Source organism: Sceloporus undulatus, chromosome 1, assembly GCF_019175285.1.
Source record: "Sceloporus undulatus isolate JIND9_A2432 ecotype Alabama chromosome 1, SceUnd_v1.1, whole genome shotgun sequence".
In the NCBI taxonomy this organism is placed as follows: domain Eukaryota; kingdom Metazoa; phylum Chordata; class Lepidosauria; order Squamata; family Phrynosomatidae; genus Sceloporus; species Sceloporus undulatus.
In genome coordinates this window covers 37,113,530-37,131,502 of record NC_056522.1, presented here as the reverse complement: position 1 = coordinate 37,131,502, position 17,973 = coordinate 37,113,530, and the positions used below count along the sequence as shown (strand labels likewise).

The 17,973-nt window shown below is 39.8% G+C and overlaps 1 protein-coding gene across 3 annotated transcripts in view; it reads left to right on the top strand.

The window, feature by feature from the left end:
* Positions 1-17,973, top strand: part of PTPN14 (protein tyrosine phosphatase non-receptor type 14) — a 219,531-nt gene that overhangs the window by 133,499 nt on the left and 68,059 nt on the right. For all 3 annotated transcript variants that reach the window (XR_006104577.1, XM_042474253.1, XM_042474265.1), the window contains exons 4-6: positions 4,640-4,737; positions 8,391-8,458; positions 14,286-14,356. Coding sequence is in view for 2 of the 3 variants with exons in the window: in XM_042474253.1 (XP_042330187.1) it covers positions 4,640-4,737; positions 8,391-8,458; positions 14,286-14,356 (237 nt within the window). In the remaining variant the exon portion in view is untranslated. The remainder of the gene's footprint in view (positions 1-4,639; positions 4,738-8,390; positions 8,459-14,285; positions 14,357-17,973) is intronic.

Genomic DNA, 17,973 nt, shown 5'->3' with positions numbered 1-17,973 from the left:
TCTTCTCAGCCCAAAGAGTAAGGAAAAGGCAAACCCCCTTGCCAAGAAAACCCCCTGAGAAGTTTACCTTAGGATCACCATAAGTCAAAAATGAGATAATAATAATAATAATTTGTTTTATTTATATACCGCTATTCCAAAGATCATAGCGGTGAACAGCAAGAGATGAAGGGATACAAGATCAACAACTATAATGTATCATACTGACAATTGTACTGTTAATTACCAAAGGGTTCTGCGTCCTAACAGATGCTGTTGCTGTGTGCAAAAAATATGCATTCCTTGGAAATGTAATGTTGAGGATGATTTAAGGAATCTGGCAGAAGCTTGAACAGAACTAGATGGTTCTGCCTTGGATCAGATGAATCTTTTCCTTCCCTATACTTCTCAAATACAATCCTATCACTTGACTGTAAACACAGTGGCATGCATCAGATAATGCTCAAGGTTACAACTCATGTTTTCTCCTGAAAGGAAGTAACCATCTTGTAATTATGCCTTTGTCCAGACTTGTTCTCCACTCCCATACCTACTCCTTGGAATGAGATTGGCAATCTGCCTTTATAGACTGTAAAAACTGGAGAACTCCAGCTTTCTGTTTTTAAGAGTGAAATAAGAAGGGAAGCTCTTAGATTGTATAATGTAGTGGTTAATGTTTTGGTCCTGGACTGGAAAGGCTTGAATTTACATCTCTGGATAGCTACAAACCCTAACCTTTGGACAGTAAATCTTTGCTTACTTTGTTCATACTCTAAGGATAATATTCTCTGCTAGGTGAGAGCCTGCAAAAACTTTCTGCACTCTTCTTTTATGGAGGTGGACTGTCTCAGGACTTTGAAATCACTGTGTTTTGCACTTTTTTTTGGTACAAATCATGGAGGGATTTCACAAGTTAATTTTGCACGCGCATGCACACACCTGTGGTGATTGACCATTTTTGCCAAGGCACCTTTTTTCTTTTATAATGAGAAACATGTTGATTACTCTTTATGAAGATTTTCACACTTGCCTGCATCACTGGGAAATCACCCTCCAAAAGTTGCTAAAAGGGGAAATGAGCCTCTCTGTCTGAACGTTGGAAGCACTCATTAATTGTCAAGGAAATGGAGCTCCCTCTGTAGCGTTCTTCAATTGTTGCAAGGAAAGCAGGAAGATTCTTCTTGATGCAAACTTTGTGTCTAGAAGAAAAAGAAGAAATTTCGTGTTCCTTGATTCTTGTTTGCACACTGTGTTTGGTGGTCCCTACTGGGCCAGCCAGAAAAATCAGCAGTAGCAGAACATGCCACAAACCATCCTGGGCATAAAATCCTGTTTGAAAACACTGAAATTCTGGACCATGCCAATCACTACCATGTCAGGACGCACAGGGAAGCCATTGAAATCCACAAACATCTGGATAATTTCACCCGGAAAGCAGAAACCTTTAAAGTGAACAAAATTTGGCTACCAGTCCTGAGGAATAGCAAATAAGGACTCAGCAAATGGAAATGGGAAACCACTCAGAGTCAGGGGCTTCCCCAGCAGATAATAATCACCAATTAGCAGACACTAATCCTCTTTTGCATTAGCCTCCCAGCCTGAGGCCAGCCATCAGCACAGAACAAGACACATGCAAATCACTCCTGCATCCCCATGCTCATACAGTATGTATTTTCCAGGCAAGCATTCTCTGAAGAGGCCAGCCACAGATGCTGGCGAAACGTCAGGAAGAAAATCTTCTAGAACATGAGCACATAGCCCGAAAAACCCACAAAAAACTATGGATGCCGGCCATGAAAGCCTTTGACTTCACATTGTTCAGGGGTATCTTCATCCCTTCTTCAGCACCACATCTCAAATGTGTTTATTTTCTTTCAGTCAGTTTTCTTCACTGTCCATCTCTCACACCAGTGCATATTAATAGAGAATATGATGGCTCAGGCAATTCTGACTTTAGTATTCTGCTGTATATCTTTAGGATCTTGTATAGTTCTTTCATGGCTGCTCTTCCCATGCCTAGTCTTCTTGACTGCAATCCCCATTCCTGTCAATGTTTGCTCCAGGGATTCTTTTACTATTTTGATTTACTCGTTGTCCATTCCTACATAAGGTTGAACTTATGTAGATCTTCTGTGGTTATTATTTTTGTTCACATTATGTTCAGCTACAATCCTGCTCTCATACATGCCCATCATTTCATTGCAAGAGTATAACAGCAAGTCTTAACATCCACATGCTCTTGGCTTTATCTTTTCTTCTTGTTGACATCCTGACTCCAAGGTCTTCAAAAGTATATACACTAGCAAAACTCTTCAGCCTTTTTGAAGCACACAACACTGCTCTTTCTGTATAAACAGTGAGTGTTGACATGGTTTGTTATAGTACCATGTCTCTGCTATAAGCTGGAAAATTAAGGTTTGATTGGAACTTTGGTGCTGTCTAGTGGCAGGTTTCTGTATCTCTTTTTCTTTCAATGACAGTCACCTTTGTAAAGAAGAAGAAGAAAGAACAGATACAGAGCTCTTTTATCTTTCAGATGATTAGACTCACAGTTGGTGTGCAGTGCAACAACAGTACAGAAATTTTAAAATAAAAATAGCTTCAAAAATTGATTATTGCAATATACAGTTGGCCCTCCTTCTACAGGGATTTTTTATACACGGATTCAAGCATTCACAGCTTGAAAATATTAAAAAGTATGAATTTCAAGTATCAAACCTTGATTTTTTCATTTTATATAAGGAACACCATTTTGTTATGCCATTGTATTTAATGGGACTTGAGCATACATGGATTTGTTATTCACGGGGGTTGCTGGAACCAAAGCCCAGCGGATAACGAGAGTCCACTGTATCTTCATGGATGGTTGAGCATATGGTTTTAACTTTGTGTTTGTCACCAAAAGTTTGTTGGATTTTACTATAGTGTTTTAAAACAAACCTGAAGGGAAAGTGATTTAAATTTCATAATAATTTCTGAGCAATCATACATCTGAATTCAGGGGAACTTACTTTTGGGTGAGACTGAACATAGTTTTCTTAACATGAGCAGTGAATTACAGTCGACCCTTCTTATACACGGATTTTTTATACACGGATTCAAGCATACACGGTTTGAAAATGTTCCAAAAAAGTATAAAGTTACCTTGATTTTCCTTTTTTTATAAGGGACACCATTTTGCTATGCCATTACATTTAATGGGACTTGAGCATACACGGATTTTGTTATACACGGGGGATCTTGGAACCAAACCCCAGCATATAACAAGGGTCCACTGTACTTAGCATATGTCAGCTTTGTTTAGTTTGTTGCTCAAACTGAAGCTTTTACATGTCCATGTAATACCTTAAATAAATTAAGGAAATTGTAGTTTTTATAAGTACAGTTGGGGTTATAGGGGCTTGAGCATACAGTCTTTTTCCCATACGCGGGGGGGGGGGGGTCCCGGAATGAATCCCCCGTGTATGGGGAGGGTAGACTGTACTTACTAAAACAGTTTTGAATAATTTGTAAAGCCTACATTCTACAGTTACTCCCAACTAGAGTAGACCAGTTGTATCAGTGGAATTTTCATAAGTATTGACTTGCCAAGTTCTCATTGATTGAGCAGAAGTACTCTAGTTGTGACTAACACTTGTATTTAGAATAACATCTTTCAATTTTTATCCATTTAAATAAGGTTTTTAGCTGATTTCAGATATTTGTAATCAGTCCAACTGATTAACAGTATGATCTTATAAATGGCCACTCCATAGCCACACTAATTGATTTTAGTGGGAATACTCCCAGATAAGTGGGGTTTTAAACTTGTTCTTGTAGAAAACGCTGAACCATTCATGCAAGTAGACCATGTCAATGAGTAGCTGACTAACAGAATATATACACCAGCTGTTATTTATGATGTTGATGTTTGACAGTAGTACAAGGTTGATGACAATGGAACAAAAACCAAAGCAATAAATAAATCTCCATAGGTCTGTACATTGCAGAGTTCAGCAAAGGCATGACCAGTGAGATTCAAAAACCTAAATGTGAACAGGGTTTACAGTGTCAAAGCACCAGGACTCTTTTCTTAGCAGGGCAGTTACAACATCTGCTCATCCTCCATTGACTTCCCTCTGAAATTAATTGTAGTCCTCACACAGTATCCAGTGTGTGTAGATTTTTTTCAGAAACAATATATTGTTGTGATGTAGCTGTTAATATGCAAAGCATTCTGGGGGTGGGTTGGTTTGATGTTGAATTGGCAATTAAGACCTATTGGCTTTACTAAAGACCTGCTCCTGGGGGAGATTAGAAATTCTAGATGTGATTCACTGATGTGGATGAACACAGCTGCCTACTTTTTAAGACTCTCTTTGGAGTGGTAGCTATGGAATGTATTATGAAAAGCACCTGTACTTCAAAATTTACCCTTAAATTGCTGCATAAAGACATGCACTTAGAATACAGCTTGCAAACACAGAGTAAAATTTCTGTTCCATGCCGAAGCTGATTGTCCTTAGTTTTCTGTGCACAGTTGTACTGTACTAAACATAAATAGTAGAACTGTGTGTATAGATTTCATGTCTTTGCAATCTCTTTGTTTTACCAGAGTGGGGAAGAGGGAAGCCCAATATAAGGGCTATCAGTTTTACTTTGCTGTATCTTGTGTTTACAGGTATCAGTATTACCTGCAGGTGAAAAAGGATGTTCTTGATGGACGACTGCGATCTTCGTTTGAGCAAGGGATAAGGTTAGCTGCACTGGCAGTTCAAGGTATTGTGAGCACACCTAATAACTCTTTCTTCTCTTATCTATTTATTTAACCATAACAGGAATACATTCCAGCTGGAGATGGCAACCTGCTCAGCGTCAAACTTGGCATGATTCTTAATATTGCACATGAGAGTCACTGATTTACATTATTTAAAAATATGATACTTTATAATTCAGAAATAGAAGTGGCATGTACATGGAAATACACTGGTACCCCGGGATACGAATGCGCCGCCTTACGAAATTTCCGGGTTACGAAAAAAATCCATTCAAAAAAACTGTTCCGGGTTACGAAGGTTATTTCGTGTTACGAAAAATTTTTTGGTGCTTTTCGGCGCTATTTCACACGAAATCGCGGCTTTCCCCATTAGCGCCTATGGCTTTTTCGCCTTACGAAGTATTCCGGGTTACGAAAGCGGCGGCGGAACGAATTAATTTCGTAACCCGGGGAACCCCTGTAATGTTGTAAAGCTTTAAAGTGGATTTTATCAGTTTGTTTGATAAATTTCTCAGATTCTTGCTTGAGGTTTAAGTTGAGCTCTTTTAATGTCAGTGGATAAAATATTAAATGTATATGTGAGAGTGTCTATACAGAGAGACAAACAAAGAATATGTTTTAGAATTGTTCCCCTTGTTAAAGTTTTTTTTAAACCTTGGTATGTAGAATGATTTTTTTAAAAAACACATGTACAGCTTTTGATTTGTTCATATTCTTTGATTTAGGAGTAAACATACATTAATGATGTGAAACAAAATAAACCAGTATTTTTGGCAAGCCAGTAGTAACATGAAATTGTTCTGAAAGGTTTGCAACACTATTTGAGTGGGGTAATTTATGAGGGGAATTTCCAGCATCTTGAGAATGCTTTCAGCAGTCTTTGGAATAAAAGCTCTTGGGTATTCTCTTTCTTCCTCAAATGATGTAGCTTACAAACAGGAAAATAGGTGAGTCTTTCATAAAAAAAATGTTATGCCCTTCAGGAAATACATTTGACTTCATACTCTTATTTGAAAACATGGCAAAATGAAAACATTTATTTACATTGCTCATTATATTTAATTGCAAGTGATATGTAGCCAATGGTAGATATCACACAGAAATGAAATGTACAGCCTTTGAGTCTTTAGTGAATGAACTTTGTTTCTAGACATCACCTAATAGTTTTTACTCTTCTCAGAGAGGACACTGTAAGTAGAATTCCCATTCTGTGATTCTGTGATTCTATATCACTTACTTAGAATGGCACAGGACTTTGAAGTGAATCAACTAAAGTGAGAACTACCTATTTCCTCCGGCCACTTAAAAGTCTAGGTTCATTTCAAGAAGGAACTAACAGCAGGCCCTGTAATTTCCTGAAGGAAATTATGTTCCCCAAGTAAGGAGAAGCCATGGGGACTTTTCTGGAAGCCTTGTCTGTTATTTTCTCACCCCACCCACAAGTGAATATCTGTCAGAACTCCCCTGCATTCATATATTCATGGATCATTTATATATTCATTTGGGGATTCTGTCAGAGGGATTATTAGTTTAGGGTTTTGTTTAGATGTTATTTGATTAAGGACATAATAGGTTTGATATATATTGGTTAGTTAGAATGTACTAGAAGGGGATAGATAGATGGCTAGCTTCTGTGCTTGCTTATTAGGATTGGAATGTTACAATGTTAGGGAGTTACCCAGCCAGGCCGAGACGGCTCTTGTGTTGGGAGGGGTGAGTTAAACCTTAAGAGTTAATATGTTCTTGATATTGATATATGTTGTTGTTATGCTTTATATGCACCATGTATGTTGGGTTGTGGGATGATGGGATATATAACCATTCTTACATATACTCATAGGTTGTTAAGGTTTTATATTACTTAGTTTAGTAGGGGTGGATGTCTGGGCTTCAAGGCCACAGGTGCAAGCAGGAGATAACACTTGGTGAGAACTTAATTGTTTTGGGAACAGGCCGAGGAGGCCGGACAAGAGGACACTACGTCATCAGGGTGGAGATTCCTCACTGCGTGGGAAAGACTGATCCAATTAATTAACTTTATTGCTTAATGGGGGTGGGTCTGCTCGTGGGACTATATAACCCATCTGTAACTATGTATCTTCATTCCTGACAAAGAAGTCACTTCTGTTGCTTATACCTTTACCTTTCAATAAAGCTGTTACTTTTAGGAAGCACAGCCTCTTGTTGTTTGGGGGTGGCAATTGGGAGCCTGACAATATCTTTGTTTCTTTATAGCAATAGAAAGTACATTTCCGTACCATTTATCAGTGCACTTAAGCACTCCCTAAGTGGTTTACAAAGTGTAAGCTAATAGTCCCAAACAATCTGGGTACTCATTTTAGAGACATTGGAAGAATACAAGCCTGAGACGAGCTTGAGCCCCCTGGCTGGGATTGAACTAACAACCTTATGGTTTGTGAGTGAGTGGCTGCAGTACAGGCATTTACCCACTGTACCACCAGGGCTTGGAAGAAAGAGCTGTAATTTAACTAAACTGGATTTCTAAGCTTTCAGCAGAAACCCTTGAAAAGTTCCCTTGGATTTTAGGGTGAGATGGAGATGGCTTCCATAGCAGTAAAGTAGAACTTGGAAATGTTTCTTCTCATACTGCAATTCCATAAACCTTCAGCTGGCTGGGAGTTCCTGGGAGCTGCAGTAGAAAAATGCTGCCTTTCCAAAGTTGCATACTTAATTGGCATGCACAGATTGCAGCTAACTGAACACAAACCACCATTCATATACTGTGGCCCGTGAGCAGATTACCAGCACCCATTTATGCTTTCCAAGGCGTGACAGCACAAACTGAAGGGTTGTCATACTCCTGATCAGCTATGTTTGCCTTGATGGCTCACAAATTCAGCAGGCCTAATACAGATGGGTTAAGAAGAGAGGCAGATATATCAGCAGGAATGGAGATAGATGGAATTTAGTGGTGCATAGGACAGTGTCCTCTGGACTTATCAGACCCATGGAAGTACCTCATCCAGCCCTGTCACTAATCAGAGATACTGGGGATTCATTTCTTGCCTTTGTTCTTCCTCCATGCAAAGAAAGAGATTGGAGAAATGAAGCAGCCCTCTGTCAATAAGCACCTTATTGTTTGTGCCTCTTAGTCATTCAAGAATGCTGGAGGAACAGTGGAACCAGTCCTTTAAAACCATCAGGTGGAAAAAAAATCCTTCTGTTTCTTTTGCTCGGTTCAGAATAACTTCAGTGAGTGTGGCAATGCCTCCTTACATTATCTGACCTATTTTTTTTTTTGGGGGGGGGGGGAGTCCAGACCTCTTGCCTGGTTGTTGTTACTCACTCATGCTGTAGCTCAGCAACACCTGTACATTTGCACTTAGGTGCAGATAAACTACATACTCCTCATACTTCAGTAGGGACTGTTCCCCAGGAAGTGACATCATTATATTTGTGAATTTCTGCTTTTCTGCAATGATTTTGGAAAAATATTTGGTGAAACCATAACATTCATCACCCTTTGTTACAAAAGTCTCTCCAGCTTAACAGCTACTTTGGTTTTTTATAAATCTAAATTTTGAGACACTGCTTTCATATTTATATTGACCATACCAGTTTGCAGTACAATAATAACATTTGTGTAAAGTAAATTAAAGTATTTTGTCTTCTTTCTCCCACTGCTGTCATCTAGCTGATTTTGGGGACTACCATCAGTTTGAATCCCATGATTTTCTCCGGGAATATGTTTTGTTTCCTGTGGTGAGTCGATAATCCCCAACCATTTTTATCACTGCTTTTGTATGCAATTTCTTCTTGCTTCATTTCTGGTTTTCTTAATAGGTCAGTAAAACTTTTGTCCTGCCTAGAGGTAGGAAGGTCTTGAAAAATACTGGAAAATTTGGAGGGAGAAGGCCACTTTGAGTCCCATTTGGAAGAAAGGAGGAATACAAATGAAATCAATAAATAAACTGTAGGGAAATTGAAAAAAGAACTATGGAATATTTTCTTTTTTTAATGAGGAATAAAATGTTTAAGACAAGGTCTTTAGTAATTTACTGCCTTATTTCTAAAAGCAGTGTGAGAAATTCTTATCATTTAAGACCATGTACAGTATCAGATTATTACAATACTTAGTATTGGTTTCCTTTCCTCGGTTCTTTTTATGGCAATGAGTTTGTTATGTCTGCTTGACATTATGGAGACAAAATAATTTTCTTTCTTCTACTAATGTTGATAATTTCTTCTGTTTTTCTTGTTTTGGTTTTTGCTTGGTTCACATAACCAAAGAGATTCTTCATAGTTTAAACTTTCCCTACAGTTCAAGACCTTGTGGCTGCAGATGTAACAAACATTAAAGTTTTAAATAAATTAAATTTGTAATTATATTCTAAATAATCTGTACTTTTAAAATATAAGACATGATAATTTTATCGAAAACTGTTATATATAATACATTTTAAATTCTTCATTCAATGCTTGAAAGGTGCCAATATTGCAAGTTTTCATTCCCGTGCCCCCCAAATCCCACCCACCTCCACTGAAAAAAAGTTTTTCCTATGTCTTCAGAATTTCAGGGAATTTTATTATGTCTAGTCCTTCCTTCAGAAATGGTATCAGTAATGTTTAAATTCAGTGAGATTACATGCACTTACTTCACTTACATTTCTTTGATCTGTTCGGGGATTCCTATCCACATGATATTCTCTCCGACATCCTTTTTAGGTTGTATTATAGAATCATAGAATTGTAGAGTTGGAAGAGACCACTAGGGCCATCCAGTCCAACCCCCTGCCATGCAGGAAATCCAAATCAAAGCATCCCTGACAGATGGCCATCCAGCCTCTGTTTAAAGACCTACAAGGAAGGAGATTATCACCCTCCGAGGGAATGCATTCCACTCTCGAACAGCCCTTACTGTCAGGAAGTTCCTCCTAATGTTCAGGTGGAATCTCTTTTCCTGTAGCTTGCATCCATTGTTCCGGGTTCTGTTCTCTGGAGCAGAAGAAAACAAGCTTGTTCCCTCCTCAATATGACATCCCTTCAAATATTTAAACAGGGCTCATATCATCTCTTAACCTTCTTTTCTCCAGGCTAAACATTCCCAGCTCCCTAAGTCGTTCCTCATAGGGCATGGTTTCCAGACCCTTCACCATTTTTGTCGCCCTCCTTTGGACACGCTCCAGTTTCTCAATGTTCTTTCTGAATTGTGGCGCCCAGAACTGGACACAATATTCCAGGTGGGGCCTGACCAAAGCAGAATATAGTGGCACTATTACTTCTCTTGATCTAGACACTATACTTTTATTGATGCAGCCTAAAATTGCATTGGCCTTTTTAGCTGCCACATCACACTGTTCACTCATGTTCAACTTGTGGTCTACTTGGACTCCTAGATCCCTTTCACATGTAGTTTCATTCAGTCAGGTGTTCCCAATCCTATATTTGTGCATTTTATTTTTCCGCCCTAAGTGCAATACCTTACATTTCTCCGTGTTGAATTTCATTTTGTTAGCTTTGGCCCAGCTTTCTAGTCTATTCAGGTCATTTTGAATCTTGATCCTGTCCTCTGGGGTATTAGCTATTCCTCCTAATTTGGTGTCATCTGCAAATTTGATAAGTATGCTCCCAATTCTGTCATCCAGGTCATTGATAAAGATGTTGAATAACACTGGGCCCAGGACAGAGCCCTGTGGGACCCCACTGGTCACTTCTCTCCAGGATGAAAAGGAGCCATTGTTGAGCACCCTTTGGGTTCGGCCAGTCAACCAATTAAAAATCCATGTAACAGTTACCTTGTCTAGCCCACATTTTACAAGCTTCTTTGCAAGAATGTCATGGGAAACCTTGCCAAAGGCCTTACTGAAATCAAGATATACTATATCCACAGCATTCCCTTCATCTAAGAAGCTGGTGATTTTATCAAAGAAAGAGATCAGATTTGTCTGGCATGACTTGTTTCTCTGAAACCCGTGTTGAGTTTTTGTGATTTTGGAATTGCCATCTAGATGTTCACAGACTCTTTGTTTAATGATCTGCTCTAGAATCTTTCCTGGGATTGATGTCAGACTAACTGGACGATAATTGTTGGGATCCTCTTTTTTCCCCCCTTTTGAAGATGGGGACGTTTGCCCTCCTCCAGTCTGCTGGGATCTCTCCTGTTTTCCAGGAGTTTTCAAAGATTATTGCCAATGGCTCCAATATTACATTTGCCAGTTCTTTTAATACCCTTGGATGGAGTTCATCTGGTCCCGGAGACTTAAATTCATTTAGATTAACAAGGTGTTCCTCTACTATCTCTTTACTATTAAACCTACCTGAGCTCTAGCTCAGTGGTGTAACCATATGCTACTCTGTGAAAAGTAACTTATAATTTGTCCCTATGACACAACTGAAAGGTGACACTCATGCCCCCAAAGGAAACCTCACTTCATGCATTGGTGGCTCTACCAGAAATTTCATGGACAGTAGAAGGTGTCCCTGTACAGAATACATCATATATTCTAGTAGCCTGTTCATTGTGAAGCACAAATTTGGCCTATCATAATTAAATACATTTTCATAATACAGAATAATGAACATTATAGGAATGATAATTGTCCCTACACATTCAATATTTTAAATTAGCCAGTTAAACATGATACTAATGAGACTTCAGCACAATTGTGATTTCCCCACAAAATTATGGAATTCTTTGCTACATCACTATCTTGATGTTCTCTTACAAAGCTCTGTGTCATTAAACCTGCCATGCAGGGACCTGACAAATTTGCAAAATGACAAGAATCTGCCTAAATTTACCCAATGAACTGGAAAAGTCAGCATGACAGCCTGTCTAGAATGCTGTGCTTTGATGTAGAAGATGACTGAGATTCACATTCCTGCAGACATTGGGCTTGTTATCCTATCCCTAACTTAACCTATCTCATGGATCTCTTGAGAAGCTGGAATAATGCTATGAGCCTATGACACCATCATCATCAACAAAATCAATAACTTTAATAATGAAATGGATATTTGAACCAGTGTTTCCCATTTTCAAGTTCAATATTCTAGTCTTTCAGCGTGTCTTGTTCTTGTGTAAAGTTGGTCTGCTGGAGAGTCCTAAGGTGTCTGAGTGGAATGATATACTTAAATAACTAATACCTAGTCCTTATTAACTACATGGACTTTGCTGTGAGGTGGGAGAAATACCGAACTGATGTGCTTGGGAACTGCAAGAGAGGGTTGCTGAATTGGGACTGTGTTTGATCTTGTGCAGCTACAATATGTGTCAAACAACATTTTTTTCAACAGCGAAGAGAACAAAGTTATGTACACAGAACGCCTTGCAGGTGTGTAGCTGTGTACAGACACGTACCATGCCATTTTTCATTAGCACGCTACCGCTTTTACATTTTTCAGTGTCAGGAACAAATATTACAGGGAGGCCTCCGGTGAATAAGAAGTAAGACAGTTTGGTTAAGTATAAATACACATAGCCTTGAGGTATTCCAGTCAGAATGTGTGCTCGTGCTTATTTTTATGAGTACTAAGCTTTGAAATTAGGAGTAGAGTTCATTCGTACTATTGTACAAAATTATTTAAAAAGATTTTATCCCATTGTACCACCCTGAACACCCCCCAAGATCATCTGATTTTGGAAGCAAAGTAGGGTTGGGTGAGAGCTCACCAGGGGTCCCCATATAGGGCTAGGAAAGAGTCCTGCTTTGAAGCCTGAAGAACCATTGCCAGGCCATGTTGACAGTACAAACCTAGATGAGCAGTGGTCAGACTCACTATAAGGAAGTTTCCATTTGAAAAAGTAGGTTTTTTTCCTAATACAGGCTGAGTATTCCTTAACTGGAATTCTGAAATTTGAAATACTCTGCAAAATCAAAAACTGTCCACATGACTGGCTGAGATAGTGACACCTTTGCTTTCTGATTGTTCAGTGTACACAAACTTGTTGCCTGCATAAAATTATTAAAAATATGTATAAAATTACCTTCAGACTATGTTTATAAGATATATATGACACATAAATAAATTTCATTTATGTAAGAGAGTAGGGTAGAACGAAGTTTTGGGTCCCACCCCCCCAAGATATCTCATTATGTATGCACAAATATTAGCAAGTAGCAAGTATATTTCTTTACCACTTATCAGTGCATATAAGCACTCCCTAAGCGGTTTACAAAGTGTAAGCTAATTTCCCCCAACAAGCTGGATAATAATTTTAGCAATTTACGGAAGGATGCAAGGCTGAGTGGAATATTCCAGGGTTCCCTTGAGGGTCACCTAGACATAGACCACTGCCTCCTTCACCAAGTTGGTGAAAGGTCTCCTATCATTTTGGGTAGCTTCTTCCTGGCCATCTTACTGGGACTATCAATATAGGGAGGACACACCATGCACCTCCATTTCCTGTAAATACCATCATGAGTACCTCTGGAAATAGCATCACAGTTCCTATCATTCATACTCACCATCATATATAGATTGATACTATCACTGGAAATATGTCCCATATCGATGTCCTCCATACCAACAATATTGAAGCTGTTTGTATTCTCCATAGAAAAGACTGATTTCCCAGCAGACAGGGCCGTAACATCCTGAAATTTGGTAGCTCCTCCACATTTGCTCCTATGGGCAGGGAAACTAAGCAGATAATCCAGCCCCCTATAGGGAGGAGCTATCCCCCCCTTGGAAGTCAGTCTTTTTCCTGCCTAAGCTCCTATCAAGAGGTGTTTTTTGAGCCAACAAACTTTTCTTATAGTCTCATCTTTCCTTTTGTGTGTGTATATGTACCTTTTGGAACATTTCCCCTTAGCATACCTGAGGGGTCTTCTCTGTCTCCCTCCCCCTTCTATTCCTCTCTTGGGAGGTTATGTCAGGGGAAGAACCCATGGGTCTGGCTGGGGGGGGGCTATCCCCATAAACCCCCTCCCCTGGACCCTGTCTGTTTGGTTAGGACCCTGTCTACTAGGATAAAACCCTGTCTGCTGGAAATGAATGTATCATGGATAAGTACCAACATTCCTTTCCAGACTCTCCTTAGCACCAATGACCTCTATCGTCTCGATTCTGGCTTCTTTCATCCATGCTGAACACCTCAGCACCAGCCTCAATTGCCCCCTCCATGGACAACTACAACTGTATCAAGACCACCACCGTCTCCAGTTGTAGTAGTCCCTGTGGTATCGACAGTAACTGCATTGGTCTATTCAGCACCGGCCTCCAGTATAATTCTGTGTCTGCTCATTTCTTCATCTGCTCTATCTTTTTCTGTTCTGGTTGCAAGTATGGTATTGCCTCTTCTTTGTTCTTTGTATTTTTCTATATATATATTTATATATATTTTCCTTGCTTTAGACATTAGATTTATGTTTTGTATTCTGGCTTGGGTTTTTTTTTTTTTTTTTTGTATTCTGGTTTATGCATGATTATTTTTTGTATCTAATGCTCTTCTTGTAATCTGCTTTGATTCTGTGACAAAAAGGTGGAACAGAAATAAATTATTATTATTATTATTATTAACTGTTTCACATGTTTCACATGCACATATTCTTCCAGTAACAGCAATTTTTTTGTGCTTTCTTTTTAGGATTTGACCCAAGATGAAGCAGTCCTTGAGGAACTGACTCAGAAAGTAGCTCAGGAACACAAAAATCAAAGGTGAAATAAGAATTTCTTTTTCGTGGTCTCTGTGCCCCACACAATAGAGTTTGCACCTGCTCAGAGATTCTATTTGGAAGCTGAAAAGTTGAGCAGATTGGCGGGAAGTCCCGCCTACTCCCGTGCGCTGAGCATGCCCAATCCTGCCAGTCTAGCTCCACCTTCAGTTGTCTTTCCTCCACTGCAAGAGAAACACTCCTTTGGATTGCTCCTGAGTTGAGTAGCCTCTAGCGTATGATAGATTTTATTTTGTTTTTTCTTATTTTTCTCATGTTTCCTTACTTTTCTTCTTGAGCATTGCCCTTACAGAGCTTTGAAGTGAGTTTTTTCTCTATTTTCTGCCGGAATGGGAGCCTCACTTCCAGGCCTCCTATGGTCTCCAAATCTTTGTTTAAGCTGTTTGTTGATTGCAATCGCAAAGTTGCCCTCACTGATGGACATTCTAAATGCCTTTTTTGCTTGGGTGAGGGCCATGTTACCGAGCATTGTTTCATCTGTCGCTCTTTTACCAGTGTGACACTTCGCAATAGAGCCCAGCGTTTGAAGTTGTTTTGTTGGGAATGCTCCCTCTCTTGCTGAAAAACCTTCTTCTCAGACTGATCCTCTGGCATTAATACCCGTTTCTAAACTCCCAAGGATTCCTAAGATATCTGAGACAAACATTTTAAAGACATGACATTGGGCTCAGCGTTGAACCCTTCAACACTGAAGGCTTTACAATTTACAGAGCCTTCCTCACTGTATAGATAATTGGCAAAATATGGATCTGGGAAGTAGTTATTATCTCTTATAATAGGGCTAAGACAGAGCCAATGGATATAACTTTGTTCCCTGCTTGTTCAGTGATAATGGATACTTTTTTAGTTTGTGCAGCCTGAGAATGTGGACAGGATTCTTGAAGAGGTGAGAGGCACTACATATGAGATCCTTGTTCTTCTTAACTTATTAAAAATGCCAGATGAGGAATGGCTGAGTGGGTAGAACAAGCAGTCATGTCTTTGAAACGAGGCAGAGTTCAAACATGCCTACATGAAATAGTTATAAGACCATTTTGAAAAAGCTCTTCACAATGGACAATTATCAGCTTATTTCCAACATTCCATTTTTAGGCAAGGTACTGGAATGTGTGTGGTAGACTTCCAGTTCCACAGGTTTCTGGATGAGTTGGATAATCTAGATCAAGGGCGAGAACAATCCATGTACCACACAATGCCCCCAGGTTGCATTTTTTTTTAAAAAAACATTTTTTAAAGATACAGTGGGATCTTGATATCTGTTGGGGTTTGGTACCAGGACTCCCCATGAATAGCGATATCAATAGATGCTCAAGTCCCATTAAATACAATGCCATAGTAAAATGGTGTCCTGTAAATAAAATAGCAAAATCAAGGTTTGCTCTTTGTAATGTAATATATATATAAATTTTTTTCCAGTGGTACATGCTTGAATTCGTAGATTAAAAAATCTGTGGATGTGGAGGGTTGACTATATTCTTTCTCCTGAAATGCTCCAAAAGTCCAATAGTGGGCATGGGATGCATTTTCACCACATTTTTAGGGCCTCGTGGCCAATTTAGGTCTAAGAGAGGCCTTAAAAAAAAAAAAAGCCGAAAACCACCCCACCAATACATGTTGAAAATCCTTCCATACTCCCAGAGACATTTGAGGGTAAATAACTTTTGGGGGGGGGGGAGAGGTGTAGATGCAGCCCTCCAGGATTTCCTAGGGGGCTTATGCACTCTCTAGCCTTCCACGGTTGCCCATTCCTGACCCAGATCAGTTTCAGTTTTGTTTCAGAAATGACTATGAGACAGAGATAGCTTTGGCCACCTTAGTGGACTTGTGCCAGGAAATGGGCTGGGGAAGTGTTTTGTACTGGACATTTTGATATTGTCAACCATGATGTCATTATGAGCTGCTTTGCCAGGGACTGGGGGATGTAACTAAAAGGTTCTTTTGAGGGAATCTTCTTTGACCCTTCAGATGTCAGTCTGTTCTGTCCCTCATTTTATTTAACATATACATGAAACTGCTGGATGAAGTCATCCAGGGTTTTGGGGTTTGTTGCCATCAGTATGCAGATGAGAATCATAGAATCATAGAGTTGGAAGAAACCACAAGGGCCATCCAGTCCAACCCTCTGCCATGCAGGAAATCTCAATCAGAGCATCCCTGACAGATGGCCAACCAGCCTCTGCTTAAAGATCTCCAAGGAGGGAGATTCCACCACACTTTGATGGAGTTTGTTCCACTGTCGAACAACCCTTACTGTCAGGAAGTTCCTCCTAATGTTGAGATGGAATCTCTTTTCTTGTAGCTTGCGTCCATTGTTCCGGGTCCTGCTCTCTGGAGCAGCAGAAAACAAGCTTGCTTCCTCCTCAGTATGACATCCCTTCAAATATTTAAAAAGGGCTATCATATCACCCTTTTCTCCAGGCTAAACATCCCCACCTCCCTAAATCGTTCCTCATAGGACATGAGACCTAAGTACTGCATGTTACTCTTTCCTACCTCAATCCAAGAAAGCTGTTTTGGTCCTAAACTGATGCATGTCATCAGTAATTGACTGGATGAGGGGGAACAAATTGAAACAATCCAGACAATACAACAGTGCTTCTGGTCAGTTGAAAGGCAGATTTGAGAAGAGTTTTTCAACTTGCAGTGTATGGGATTAGCTTCTTCCTGAAGACACAGGTTCACAGCCTGAGTGTACTTCTAGATTCAGCTCTGAGCCTTGCAGCTCAGGTTTCACTGGTGACTACGAGAGCACTTAAATAGTTAAGGCTTGTGTGCCAACTAAAACATTGGATCTGGCTACAGTGAGACATACCTTAATTACATCCCATTTGCATTACTGCAACATGTTCTATGTGGGACTGTGTTTGATGAGAGTTCAGAAATTTCAACTGGTCCAGCGTTCTGTGACCAGATTGTTAACTGGAACTGCCTACAGGGGGCAAACATCCCATTTAGGTGTAAGAGCTCCTCTGGCTGCCCATCTGTTTCTGGGCACAATTCAAAGTACCATTGACAACCTATAAAACTCTATACAACTCAGGTCCAGGTTATTTGGAAGAGTATATTTCCCCATGTGTTTTGTTGTGTAGAGACATTTTTCTCTGTTCCACCACTCTCCCAGGTACATCTGTTGGGAACAGGAGAGAAGGCCGCTTGGTGGCTGCTCTCATGCTCCAGAACTCCTTTCCTAGAGAGGTTAGACTGTTCCTTCCTTGCTACCTTACTGTAGGCAGTTGTTTGTGTTTTGGCAGGTGTTTGAAGACTGCTTTGTGGAAATGGTCTTTGCATAATGTGCACTATCATTTTCTTTGTAATGATTTTCTGATATTGGAAGCTAAGCAGGGTCAGCGCTGGTTAGTACTTGGATGGGGATTGCTAATGGGTTCCAGGTTCTGTAGGCTATACAGTTTGCCCTTCCTTTACATGGGGGATCTGTTCCGGATTCCCCTCCCCCCGCATAAAGGGAATTCCGCTTATGCTTGAGCCCCATTTAAATGAATTGGGCTCGTGCATGTGGCGGTGCTGCCGTGCATGACACGCAATTATTCCTTAAGGGCACACCGCCCCTTTTCCTAGTGCAGTTTTCATCATATGCTGAAA